The sequence below is a fragment of the Colletes gigas genome, unplaced genomic scaffold (assembly GCF_013123115.1).
Source record: "Colletes gigas isolate AHSC1104 unplaced genomic scaffold, ASM1312311v1 Colletes_gigas_Sc00010, whole genome shotgun sequence".
Lineage (NCBI taxonomy): Eukaryota > Metazoa > Arthropoda > Insecta > Hymenoptera > Colletidae > Colletes > Colletes gigas.
This window is the reverse complement of record NW_025106639.1, coordinates 350,913-366,014: the sequence shown is the minus strand read 5'-3', so window position 1 is coordinate 366,014 and position 15,102 is coordinate 350,913. Positions and strand designations below refer to the sequence as shown.

General features: G+C 36.0%; 1 protein-coding gene across 1 annotated transcript in view; it reads right to left on the bottom strand.

Annotated features, from left to right (window-relative positions):
• The window catches only part of LOC122397729 (inositol 1,4,5-trisphosphate receptor), a 55,701-nt gene that overhangs the window by 33,701 nt on the left and 6,898 nt on the right, over positions 1 to 15,102 (bottom strand). Inside the window, 1 exon segment of the mRNA XM_043397090.1 lies at positions 4,081 to 4,269. Coding sequence (XP_043253025.1) covers positions 4,081 to 4,178 — 98 coding nt within the window. The 5' untranslated portion in view covers positions 4,179 to 4,269.

Sequence of the window (15,102 nt, the reverse complement as noted above, 5' to 3'; positions counted from 1 at the left end):
CGTCAGGAAGGGAATTCGTAGGCCCACTTAATTCGTAAACTGTTTCGAGACTAATTGTGCGAGTTCATTTAGAGTACGATTGTGGACTAAATGGGTATTGATATTTGATTATACGCGTTCGATGCTCTAATCGCGGAATATACGCAGTACTAAATCCGCCATTGTTGTTCAGAATTATGGCCACAGCTTTTATTCCAAAAATTGTTTAGAATTTGTCTGGAATTTTTTATTTATATTTCTTGGAGCTATGAATGACTTTATGCACGCGATTTATACAGTATTCGACGGAGTCTTATTTGTTTCCTTAATGACTTTCTCCAAGTTTCTTTGTTCCAATCTTGCTTCTTACTAACGAGTGACCATTCTTTCCTCGGGACAATACAAACGAGATTCTTGGTAAAACCCGGGATCCATTAAAGTTTCATTGCTCGGACGCAAAAGAATATTATTGGGAATCGAAGAATCTTTGTAGCATTTATTGCTGAATAAATAAAAAAACAGCTGGAAATCTTAAGCGTTCCAATCCAATATCTTCCCAACTGCTTTTGCTTTTGTTTCGAATTGCTTCCACTTGCTGGCAAACTACAACAAAATTCCTATACAAATTGATATTCCATCTATAAAAGTTCGTTGAAACATTGAAAATGGACGAATATTACTAGCAATCTACAGATAAAATATATACTGTGTGAAAAGAATTACACAAAGTGGGACAAATTCTTGATGACATTTTAAATAATGAATAATTGATGAACTTTTCAAACCAGAACTAATTTTTTTTTATCATTTTATATCTCAATTTGTTGAATCAAATATGATTGTCCATTTCTCTGTGAAACTGTGTATATCTAATTAATAATAGTCGAAATGGTGTGTAGTAAGAAAAGGATTGTTCTTGCATAGATTTGGGGGTAATTTACGTGAGTTATGTAGAGTTTCTTTGTTTCGAACGTGTGTATGTAAACTCTCCAAGGATAGTGTATCTTCTTAGCGGTTCGGGTACACCGCGATGTAACATACATCGTTTACATTAATTCGTTGTGTGTTTTCCTTCGCCGGCGTGGCGCTCTTTAAGACCCAGGATTACGTATGCAAACACCTGTCGCTAATGCACGCGGCCAACTGAGCCTTTTTCACGTAACCGGTCCTAGAGAAGTAGAAATTGCGCATAATTGCTATTCTAATACACCGACTGAGGTGATGGTACAAAAAAAAAACTAACGTTTTTCCAGCGATCGTCTGTTAAGATCAACAAACGCTGAAACTCTTTCGTTGCTTCTTCGTCGAAGACGCTTGGAACTTGTATCCATCTATGGAGCGTCTCTAAATCTACAACAGTGCCTCTCAACCTTTTCAAAACACGAACAAGCAAATTTTATTCCGAAATCGCGAGGTTCTGATTTGTAAAAAATAACAATAGTGATGATACTAAGCTTGCGAGATGCACTATGAAGCGTCTCTAAATCTACAACAGTGCCTCTCAACCTTTTCAAAACACGATCAAGCAAATTTTATTCCGAAATCGCGAAGTTCTGATTTTTAAAAAAATAACAATAGTGATGATACTGAGCTTGCGAGATGCACTATGGAGCGTTTCTAAATCCACAACAGTGTCTCCCAACCTTTTCAAAACACGATCAAGCAAATTTTATTCCGAAATCGCGAGGTTCTGATTCTTAAAAAAATAACAATAGTGATGATACTAAGCTTGCGAGATGCACTATGAAGCGTCTCTAAATCCACAACAGTGTCTCTCAACCTTTTCAAAACAGGATCAAGCAAATTTTATTCCGAAATCGCGAGGTTCTGATTTTTTAAAAAATAACAATAGTGATAATATTAAGCTTGCAAGATGCACTATGGAGCGTCTCTAAATCTACAACAGTGCCTCTCAACCTTTTCAAAACACGATCAAGCAAATTTTATTCCGAAATCGCGAGGTTCTGATTTTTAAAAAAATACCAATAGTGGTAATACTAAGCTTGCAAGATGCACTATGAAGCGTCTCTAAATCTACAACAGTGCCTCTCAACCTTTTCAAAACACGATCAAGCAAATTTTATTCCGAAATCGCGAGGTTCTGATTCTTAAAAAAATAACAATAGTGATGATACTAAGCTTGCGAGATGCACTATGAAGCGTCTCTAAATCTACAACAGTGCTTCTCAACCTTTTCAAAACACGATCAAGCAAATTTTATTCCAAAATTGCGAGGTTCTGATTTTTAAAAAAATACCAATAGTGGTAATACTAAGCTTGCGAGATGCACTATGAAGCGTCTCTAAATCTACAACAGTGCCTCTCAACCTTTTCAAAACACGATCAAGCAAATTTTATTCCGAAATCGCGAGGTTCTGATTTGTAAAAAATAACATTAGTGATAGTACTAAGTTTGCAAGGAATTTTGAAAATACAATAACGCGAAAATTAAATCAGAAATGGGGAGTGATGAAATTTAAATTCGTGTAAAACTGTTAACTGAAGCTTGCACTGCTTTATTTGAGAATTTCTAACATGAAATATCTTTGGACTTAATAAAGAGATCGCGCGTTAGCGTGACAAAAACTAAATCGCGAGTTAATTAACCTTCTTTCTGGTGAATTAATCAGTACCAAGGAAAAATCTTGCAAATTGTTATGTAAAGAGTATACACGGTTCAACGATCAAAACTGCAGCAGTTTGAAACGTTAAATTGAATGATGATTAGTCAAATTACACCAGCTTGATTCAGACATTTTTTCGACCAATTCCAATACCTTTAAAAAAAAAAAATAGATAATTATTGATGTGAAAATTTCTTTCTAGAGTCTAATAAACACAGAACCAAGTTCAGCTTGCTACGATCAGCATTCGAGGCTACACGCCGAAAGATTTCAAAGGAGAAGATATCAGTGTTTGCACCGAATATCTAATCACCCAAGCGGTATTGCGGGAAACAGTTCAAAAACGCGATACGCGCATTAGGATTACACGCTCTCGTACATAATGAAAATCTCCTCGAGATTTGTGTATCTGCTCGACGCGGTTTCAAGAACAAACTTTTCCGAGCTTTCATTGCCTAGTGACTCATCGTATCCGAACGACGATAATATATTCTATTCCAGCGAGAAACATCCAACCCGTTAGTTTACAATACTAAATATACACTGCAATATTTAAAAAATTGTACAAACAGAAAAACTTAACGCTAGAGGTAACTTGTGATAAAAATTGTAAAAAATTTACTGTACTCTTCTATAATACGTTTTCATTTCTTTGGTACTGTTGAGAACAAGCATTGAATGGTATTTATAATGAAAATTTGTATCCATTGGTGAGTCCCTTGCAAAGGTCAGTGCTACCTGAGGACACTCGTTTATTGCACCTCCTGAACGTCTCCTTTCTTTTTTCTGAGTCTCAAGCTTAGCAGACAATCGTCAAGAACAGTATTTTCGTTTTGTAAAACTACATTAATTAAATACACACTTAGGTCGTATTGGAATTGGGTGAAAAAGCAGTACTCTTTATGAGTAAAAGTGAAACTTTATTATATGGTTTGGAAGGACGTCTTTACTCTGTTAAACCTGAACAAGAAGTGAGGCTTAGATCCCCTAAAACCATTGCCTGCATCATGTTTATTTCCCTGGCCCTCGACGACAAAGACAGACCCAGGCCCCTGGGCCCAATGGTGCCAATACAGTCTTCGTATGCAGACAATGCACAGATTCGACTTTGTAAAGGATTATTTATTAATAATCCAACAGGTCGAAACTCTGCTTATTCAGCAGGTACAAATAAATACACCATAAGTGAGGGTAGTTCTAACGTTAAAAGTCTACATACTAAGGTAAGATTCGATCCAAGAGTAACTGGGTTAAGGGATGACGAGGTTGAACTCAGCTCCAAGTTTCTTACCTAATTATCAAACCCCCTTGTTGCTCGTTAATTATTTTCACCGGGTTCCTAAGAAACTTTCATAATTAGAAAGAGAAGAAAGCCCCACTGATTACGGGACAGAGGATTTCTTTCGAAGTCGCGAAACAATGGTACAGTCGTGGAAGCAGGGGGACGTAGAAACGTTTTAATGAACATTCAACTCACCCGAGGGTGGACAGAAATCCCGAGACGCTACCCTCCGCGTAGAGGCTGACGATGTCGCCCAGATGGAGGAAGCTCGCCGAGCCGAGTATCTCGCCCATCTTGACGCTGTTGTCTTCCTCGTGTCTTCTCTGGTGCCTCGAAGTCGGAGATGATCTGCCTTTTAACCGAGTGAATTATTCATGGCTACACCTACGGAGGGAGAAAACGATCGTTAATACCCGCCCTGGTAACCGAACGTAGTTTGCGCGGGATAAACCGGAGCGCTGTTTGCCCGCTAATAGGAACCTCGCTCGCGGGGAGATAGCTCGACGCTTGAAAACGACGGAAGAATGCTGGCGCGAACGTATGTACTCGGTAACGCGCTCGACCTTGTTTCCCACTTACGTACACCTTTGTGCTCGATCATACTTTCATTTGCTTATCGGATCGACGCCGTTGCGGCTCGAAATGATAGCGCCCCATTCGTCTTGATCCGACGCGCGGACGTACGATTATTGATCTTGGGGCGCTCGAAACTTTCGAAACACGCACGGATATTGAAAAGTTTCGAATCGTTGCGAAAAAATTCTTTTTTATTGCGGGGGTCAATTTTTTCGTCAAATTTTTCGACAAAATTAAACAATTTCAAATCGTTCTAAAAAAAATATTTTTAGTTGCAGGGGTCAATTACAATCAGTTTTGCTGAATAGACATACCCTCGAAATCCTACTCAGTTTCGAGATAAAAATTCGAGTAGGGGACAAATTTTTCTACAAAATTAAGAAATTTCAAATCACTTTGAAAAAATTATTTGTAGTTGCAGTAGTCAAATACAATCATTTTTGGTGATTAGACATACCCTCGAATTCCTAACAATTTTCGAGAAAAAAATTCATTACTGAAAATATAATTTCAGGCCAGAAAAGGCAGTCAAAAATTTCGTGCGTATCATTAAAACGTCATAACTTTTGAAGGAATTGGAGAATTTTGAAGTTTCATAATGCAACGCGTATTTTAGTGGAAAATATGTAGAGGTCCCCAAAAAATTCAAAAAGTAATTCCTTAACACCGTAAAATGAGAAAAACCACACAAAAATGGTCCAATTTTCAAATGACCATAACTCCTAGAATAGTGGATATATTTCAATGAAATTTTTTTCTGAAGTGAAACCCATGGGTACCTACAAAAATGTATTATATAACTTTTCTATAGGGCGTCAAACAAATTTTTAAGAAAAATTGACAGGGGTTTCGTTGCTCAAATTTTTTGGCGAAAAAAAAAAATTTCAAATCATTCTGGAAAAATTATTTTCGATTACAGGGGTTAATTACAATCATTTTTGGTGAATAGACATACCCTCGAAATCCTATCCACTTTCGAGAAAAAAATTCAGTAAGGACAAATTTTTCGTCGAAATTAAAAATTTTCAAATCATTCTGAAAAAAATATTTTTAGCTAGAGGGGTCGATTACAATAATTTTTGGTGAATAGACATACCCTCGAAATCCTATCCACTTTCGAGAAAAAAATTCAGTAAGGACAAATTTTTCGTCGAAATTAAAAATTTTCAAATCATTCTGAAAAAAATATTTTTAGCTAGAGGGGTCGATTACAATAATTTTTGGTGAATAGACATACCCTCGAAATCCTATCCACTTTCGAGAAAAAAATTCCATTAGTGGACAAATTTATCATCAAAATTGAAAAATTTCAAATCATTGTAAAAAAATTATTTTCGATTGCAGGGATCAATTACAATTATTTTTGGTGAATAAACATACCCTCGAAATCCTATCCACTTTCGAGAAAAAAATTCCATTAGTGGACAAATTTATCATCAAAATTGAAAAATTTCAAATCATTGTAAAAAAATTATTTTCGATTGCAGGGATCAATTACAATTATTTTTGGTGAATAAACATACCCCCAAATTACTACGTACTTTCGAGAAAAAAAATTCTTTACCAAAACTATAATGTCTGACCAGAAATGTTTAAACTTTATTTTTAGTCTCACTTCCTCTTCTATCCATTTATTCTATGCTATAAAATCGACAGTATTTAATATCCCCATTAAACAAGAATAAGAATCCTACCATAGATCTTATTTATCATGAAACCTCAATTTTACAACACCTCTATAGAAATTAATGTTTCCAATCGTTTCGCCATTTCATTCCACTTTGAACGAGAACGTGTCATCGATGGGACACTTGCTCTATAAAATTGACATTTAATATTCCCATTACACAACACAGATCGTTCAACGTGCCCATTAACACGCGATGCAATCATTATCAGTCACTCCGCGTATTCCATAATCTCTCCTTATAGCTTCCAAGTGCTTTGTCGTCTCCTATAGAGTGGTCTTATCAATGGAACCGAAGTTTCTCCGTCGATGGTACGCGAATCGCGTAATTCACGCGAGAGGCACGTGTCGCGTTCGATAAAACGAAACCGTTTAGCCGAGCGAGAGGCTAATCAAAATCAAGCAGAACGACCTAAATGGTCGTTCGGGGCTCGTCGTTGGCCGCCATGTTGAACGTCGACGAGTCAGTTAACCGTGAAACGATCCATAAACAGACGGCAAACCGAAAGGTAAATCGCGTTTCCCTGTCGAATAAACGTGACAGATTAAACGTGGCCGGGTCACTTTCAATTACGAAACGCTTTCCCGTGCGTAATTACGTCCATCGGGGGCAATTTTCGCGCCACCGGGTACACCATCGCTCTAAACTCGATTCTATCAGATTCTGCTGGAGATTGCCATCTTTTCTCGACCGAATCCGCCACGAAAACGACACGACCGGAAATTGGATCGCGTTGTGTTTCCCCTCCGCGAAACGAACACGATCTCCAAAGGCATTCCACGGGTTTCAAAGGATCGAGAACGATCGTTCGATGGAACGCAATCACACCCGTTCCTCTGCGTTTGGTCGACAAACATCGATAACATTTTTCTACAGAAATGGATGATGTTGCATCGAGATTTCTTTTTTAAAGGATCTATTATTTTATTAACGTTCCAGAAGTCCTATTGATGAGAAATGAAAAAGCAAAGGTCTACTAACGAAAAATCGAGCGAGCGCTTGCGAGAGGAATCATCATTTGTCTCCCTCTAGCGGCGAAACGAGAAATCAATCGGAAAAAATAATATTTTAATAATAACTAACCACAGAAAATCTTCCTTAAATCCTCCTCTATAAGTAAAAACAACTATAATATAACAAATTTTTAAATATCATTGTCTCGAAAACGAAGCTTTATAAGAAATATTTTATTCCACATTTTCGACTCATTTCACGCGTAGAGTTCTGTTTTCTGCGGCCACTTCCGGTGTTCTATACCTGTGTTTTTCTTGCAATTAGTGATTAAACGTCCGTATACGAGAATGAAACGAATGACGGCGTAATAATATCAATCAAATCGTATCGACGTGTTTCGCTAAATCGTCGTCCATTGAAGTGTCGCGCGGCGGCTCCGAATAAACAAGATTTAATTACCCGACAATGCGGCTACAAATTGCCGGATGGAGCTGTCGAGCGATGGAGATAGACGTAGACAATAAACGTCGAACGATGCGTTTCGGATTGACGCGTCTTCCGCGCGGTTATCGAGCCGGAAACTGCAATCGCGAACGAAAGTCGAGCCGCGTTATTTTCCATCGGATCGACTCGCACGTAACGCGTGATTCCGCAAATGGGATGATTTATTATTTCCTATTCGTTGGAGCACGACGAGCTCGCCGACAAATATTTTCTGCTCTGCGACAATATCATCGATCTCTTCTGCAAAACTGAGCCCACGACTCGATGGCGCTGTTTACATCGAAGCTAAGGTCGCGGGTCAATTTATTTTCAGAATTAGCTGCCATAGTCTTTCCTGGCGGAGGACGGCGATCAAGGATTCCCGCCATTGTTGCGATTTTAACCCTTAAGTACCGGGGGAATTTATAGCAAATCACCACTGAAGGGTAGATTGTGTTCGATGTGAACGAATTTGTATTAAATTGGGAATGAAATTAAATATGTTATTGAAATGATTCGAGACAAGAGAAATAATTAGTTTTTTTTGCGAGCATGTATGAATAAATTTTACGAAAGTTAAATAGTTGAAATTGATTAATTATTGTAATTAAATCGTACGTCAAGAGTTTCCTCCTCAATGTCTACGAATAACATTGTATGATGTACGAAGTATAATATAATCTCAGAGAACGAGGAAATATAAGTTCATAGATAATCAATGGTATACCAAGAAACTGATTAAAATATAGATTAAAGATGACCAAAGATAAATAGTAAAAATTATACAAGAGTATATAAATATAAATATGTAAAGGGTAAACATAAATATAGAATAGTATATCGATAACTTATAATATGAATATTGTATTCCATGTACTGTGCACAGTTGGAAAGATGGCAAGTGAAAATTGTACAAGAATGTATAAGTATAAATATGCAAAGGGTAAACATAAATATAGAATAGTATATCGATAACTCATGAATATTGTATGAATATTGTATTCCATGTACTGTGCACAGTTGGAAAGATGGCAAGTGAAAATTATATAAAAATGTATAAGTATAAATATGCAAAGGGTAAACATAAATATAGAATAGTATATCGATAACACATAGTATGAATATTGTATTCCATGTAAAGTAGATGATAAATGGTGTTATTACAAAGCCAATAGTGCTAGTATCGCACCCAAAAAATATAGAATAGAATAGAATAGAATAGTATTCCATATACTGTGTACAGTTGGAAAGATGGCAAGTGAAAATTATATAAAAATGTATAAGTATAAATATGCAAAGGGTAAACATAAATGTAAAATAGTATATCGATAACTCATAGTATGAATATTGTATTCCATGTAAAGTAGATGATAAATGGTGTTATTACAAAGCCAATAGTGCTAGTATCGCACCCAAAAAATATAGAATAGAATAGAATAGAATAGTATTCCATGTACTGTGCACAGTTGGAAAGATGGCAAGTGAAAATTATACAAGAATGTATAAATATAAAAGTACAAAGGATAAACATAAATATAGAATAGTATATCCATAACTCATAGTATGAATATTGTATTCCATGTACTGTGCATAGTTCGAAAGATGGCAAGTGTAGTTGATTCACTCATTTTCACATTGTACGTTTACTTTGACCAAAGAAGTCATTTTTACTGAACTCAGAGCTGCTTTTCTGTGCCAAAACGTGCCACCAAGAGTCGAATAACAGTGACCAGTGATTTTGATGTTCCCCTAATCATGTTTCAAGATAGTACGTCTATACTGTTACCCTTTCTCGATCCCAACTCATCGAATTTTGGGGCACAGAGACTGTTATAAATTCTCTAACACTCGTGCTTAAACTGTCAATCGCCATACACCGGAATCTATCGAGTTTATTTTAGTTCCAATACAGTTCACCGTACACGTCAAATTTTCAATCTATCGTACTACCAACGAGGTGTCAATCAATTTGAAAAATATCGAAAAAGGTGACTTTAAAGTTTAACAACGCGAGACAGAGTTTAATTTAAAATCCTACGATATATTTTCATATTCCTAAATTTTAAAATATTAAAATTTATTTTTTCGTTAACCTAGGCAAAGTCTAATATTGTTGAGTCCTCGAATTACACTGTGATCTCCGTGTCACATTTTTAAGGTGGCAGACTGTAAGGAAATGCAAAGAGAGATTTGTTTGTTCCCAGGGAATAGATTCTTTACGGATTAAGGGGGATTTGCCAAGAAAAATTGGCTCTCCCTTTGCTCAAATAAGTCGTAATGAACGGTTTCGTTCCGCGCTAAGAAAGTTCGTACCGTGAAACGCGTAAAACTCGACGAGGGTATATAGACCCTTCGAATACTCGGGCCAACTTCAATTAGAATTACCTCTAACGCGCACAGCGGCAGACTAAGTACACTTACTCTCTCCTTCAAAGTAACCGTACGCGTACAAAGCTTTCCGGCGTGTACAGAAATACGCCCGCCTCGCGCGGAACCTCGACGCTCTATTTCTGGTATTCATTCATAGAAAAACTGATATACGATGACTCACGGGAATATCCGTACACTCTGATTGAAACTTCCAATCGCCATCGATTTCGACATTACGCTCACAAAATTTAATTACTAAAAAATTGAAACTTTCAGACTGTTCGAAATTCAAAATTCACTGCAACGTGGAATATTCACTCGTGAAGCAAACAAAATTTTTATTAGAAAATTTCTACTCATAAAATGGGAAATATTTCTCCAAGTATTGCACAATTTAACAATTTTCGTGCAAAAGAAAAGTGCATATTGCATGCACATAAATAAAAGTGCAACTTCTCTGTAAATGTATGATATCTTCGTTTAGGAAAAAGTTAATTTATAATTAGAAAAATGTTTCCAACGTCGAGGTGAATTTTTAAAAGTTTGATGAGTGAATTTGCAGAGTGGATAGAATTCGCTGCAAGTAAATGGTAATCGAGACGCGGAAAAAGGAAAATCGAAGGATGATTAGTGGAAACGAATCTTCGTACCAGCCTCGTATTTTAAGATCGAGTGATTAATCGAGAGACGCTCCCACGTTTAAACGTCACTTATTTTCGAATAAATATTTACGTTCCGAGAACATCGTTCCGCCTAACGTTCGCGAGTAGAACTCGTCTATATGGAAATCTGGCGGACAAATTTTTTGCGAATCGCCAAATAGCGATTCGTAATTCGGGGCTCGCGACTCATCGGTTTGCGGGCGTAGAATGTAATTTTCTGTATTCTCGTTCGCGCGTAGATATTATTAACGATTAACAACGTAACGAGCCTTCGTTAAACGTGATCGAACCACGATATTAATTACAAATTTTCCGCGAAATTAACGAAACTCGAATTCTACGGAATGGAAAAATACGGTTAATCACTGAAATTAAAATTATACAGGGAGATTCTACAGGTCAAAACAAGAAGAAAATCAAGAATATCAATTTGTTAATGGAGGCTTTGTTAAAAAGTTATTAACGTTTAAAGTTCCGCCCGTACTGAATTTTTTTCTAGAAAGTGGGTAAGATTTCAGGGGTAGGTCTATTCACAAAAAATTATTGTAATTGATCACTGTAACTGAATATAATTTTTTTAGTATGTTTTGAAATTTTTTAATTTCGTCAAAAATTTCACACATTCTCGAATTTTTTTCTCGACAGTGGGTAGGATTTCGAGGGTATGTCTAATGATAAAAAACGATTGTAATTGACCCCTGTAACCGACAATAATTTTTTCAGAACGATTTGAAATTTTTTTTTCGCCAAAAAATTTGAGCACTTACTGAATTTTTTTCTAAAAAGTGGGTGCGATTTCTGGGGTAGGTCTATTCACCAAAAATTATTGTAATTGACCCCTGTAACTAAATATAATTTTTTTAGTATGATTTGAAATTTTTTAATTTCGTCTAAAAATTTCACACCTTCTCGAATTTTTTTCTCGACAATGGGTAGGAATTCGAGGGTATGTCTAATGATAAAAAATTACTGTAATTGACCCCTGTAACCAAAAATCATTTTTCCAGAAAGATTTGAAATTTTTTTTTCGTCGAAAAATTTGAGCACCTAACCGCCTGTCGATTTTTCTTAAAAATTTGTTCGACGCCCTATAGAAAAGTTGTCTAATACTTTTTTGTAGGTATTGATGGGATCTACTTCAGAAAAAAGTTTCATTGAAATATGTTCACTATTGTGGGAGTTATGGCTGTTTGAAAATTGGACCGTTCTTATGGGGTTTTTCTCACTTTACGGGGTCAAGGGACAACTTTTCCAATATTATTAGAATTTCTACATACACTTCACTAGAATACGCGTTATTTACCGTTTGAAACATTAAAATCGTTCAATCAGTTCAGAAGTTATAACGTTTTAAAATTATGCACGAAATCTTGGAGTGACATTTCTGGCCTGCAATTATATTTTCGGCAAGGAATTTTTTTCTCGGAAATGGTTAGGATTTCGAGGGTTTGTCTATTGACCAAAAATGATTGTAATTGACCCTAGCAACCGAAAATAATTTTTTTAGAACGATTTGAAAATTTTTTTTTTGCCAACAAATTTCAACACCTACCCGAATTTTTTTCTCGAAAGTGGGTAGGATTTCGGGGGTATGTCTATTCACCAAAAATTATTGTAATCAATCCCCGCAACCGAAAATAATTTTTCCAGAACGATTTGAAACAAATGAAATTTCAGGGGAATCATTCTATTCCTGGTCAGACATATTTTCGGTAATGAATTTTTTTCTCGAAAATGGGTAGGATTTCAGGGATACGTGTATTCACCAAAAATTATTGCAATTGTGCCCCGCGACCAAAAATAATTTTTTCAGAATGATTCAAAATTTTTCTAATTTAATTTTTTAATAACTTTTTAACGAAGCCTCAATCAACAAATTGATATTCTTGATTTTCGTCTTATTTTAGCCTCCAGAATCTCCCATTAAAATTTTTCCCACGGATAGTCGAACATCCTGTATAATCACAGATCGCTTTATTTAAATGCGAATTATGCATTCTGTTTTATTCCTCCGACTATAAATTTGTTCCACGATGGTGCACAAGGATTTATTAATTCAGTAGATTAAAAAAAATTACGAATTCTATTTGAGAGGGATAATTAAGATGCTATTAAGGAATACGGTTTGATAGGGCTAATTATTGATATGAAAAGTTTGTGGATACCCGTTGATTATCTGCAGATAAGCAAAGATATCGGTAAACGTTTCTAATATGCACGATAAATTGCGAACGGGCTTAGGATTTCAACGGAGGGCACCGTTGCATCGATATGGTTTCATTAGATCGTATTGATAGTCAATTGAGGATTATTGTTCGATGACTGGGACGACCGAGAACAAGATAGAAGAAACATCTGCGCGCCCGTGTTTTTCCGTCCTATATCGATGGGTTTTCTCTTTTTCGTTTCGTACGCGTGCAGACTCCGCGCGCTGAATTGTTATTAACGATTATCGACGAGCTATCAATACTTAACGCACGATGCATAAGTGAAATGAAATTCAATGCGTCGATGCATCTCGAACATCTCCGTGGAAAAAAATTTTAAATCGTTCGCGTTTCGTTCGTAAATTTCTAACGAGAATCTGAAATATTTATTTGGAAGCATTTATCTTCACCGTAATTCCATTCTCAATAATTCCTCGCAGTGTACGTTTCTTGTTTCCTCGTGGAAAGAATTACGATAGAAATTGGTGCCAGTCAAACACCATTGCAATACTATCGACGTATCTTGCATATTGGTGCTTCCAGTAAAATTCAATAAGCATCGATAACATGCATTATCGATATGTATTGATAACGTTATCGTTAATGGTAACTCCCGCGTTACGTTTCTTAACTTCTGGAACAACGAACTTGTGGCCATCTTTCTCCTGCACAATTTCTCCCCGTCGAAAGATTTATTTATCTGTTTAATTTAAAAAATGTACTTCGAACGGTGCTACTAACCGAACCATTTTTCATTTCGATAATAAAACACTCAACTCTTTTACGAAGATTTATAGTCCAAACAAATATTTCTTAAAATAATAAATTTTTTCTTTATCCGCTACACCTATCAAACCCGCCATTGTTATTGCTTGTATTTCGACGAACAATGGGTGGCTATTAATTCTGTATTATTTGGTACGAAGTGAGGTTTGTGCCAGATATAGTATATTATTTGTTGCACCTGTCCAGCACCGATATAAAATACGAAGAATGCGCAAACTACGTGTACCAATTATAGAAGAGACAGTCTCGTTATAATGCTGAATGTTGTGCTCCACATACGGAACTAAATAACATTCTCGAACGTATAGAATGCACTTTCAAAGATAATCTAAATTATAATACCGTGCGCACGTCAGTAACTTCGAGGCAGAAACGTGCAGACGCGGTAAGCTGTTCATATCCGAACCGATTCGGTCCAACATTCAAACACACGCGCAAGAACAAAACTCGTTACACTACTCTGTACATTTCGTGTACGTTTGCCATCCGAAATCCATATAAATCAAATTCTTACTTCGCCAAGAACGACAAAACTTCGACTCGAACTTACAATTTTTACCGAATTACACATTTCTAGAATTTGTACCAGTTTGTTTATTATTTATCAATCTACTGAATCGATTTTTCTGGACTAACACACCATCATAAACTTTATCTTCATAATTGGACCTTACTCCAGTTATTCTAGAAGAAAATGAGTTTGGAGATCTATTAGATCACCAAGTAAAAATTTTAATGGGGGATTCTAGAGGCCAAAATAAGACGAAAATCAAGAATAACAATTTGTTGATGGAAGGCTTCGTTAAAAAGTTATTAACAATTAAATTCAAATATTTCAAATCGTTCTGGAAAAATTATTTTCGGTTGTGGGGGTTAATAACGATCATTTTTGGTGAATACACATACCCTCGAAATCCTATCCACTTTCGAGAAAAAAATTCGAGGAGTGAAATTTTTCGACAAAATTAAAAAATTTCAAATCGTTCTGGAAAAATTATTTTCGGTTACGGGGGTCAATTGTAATCATTTTTGGTGAATAGACGTACCCCCGAAATCCTACCCACTTTCTATAAAAAAATTCAAGGTGTGAAATTTTTTGACGGAAAAAAGAAATTTCAAATCTTTCTGGAAAAATTATTTTCGGTTGTGGGGATCAATTATAATCATTTTTGGTCATTACACATACCCCTGAAATCCTACGCACTTTCTATAAAAAAATTCGGGAAGGTGTGAAATTTTTTGACGGAAAAAAGAAATTTCAAATCGTTTTGGAAAAATTATTTTCGGTTACGGGGGTCAATTACAATCATTTTTGGTGGATAGACATACCCCCGAAATCCTATCCAGTTTCGAGAAAAAAAATCGAATAGGTGCTGAAATTTTTTGACCGAAAAAAAATTTTTCAAATCGTTCTGGAAAAATTATTTTCGGTTACGGGGGTCGATTACAATCATTTTTTGTCATTACACATACCCCCGAAATCCTACGCAC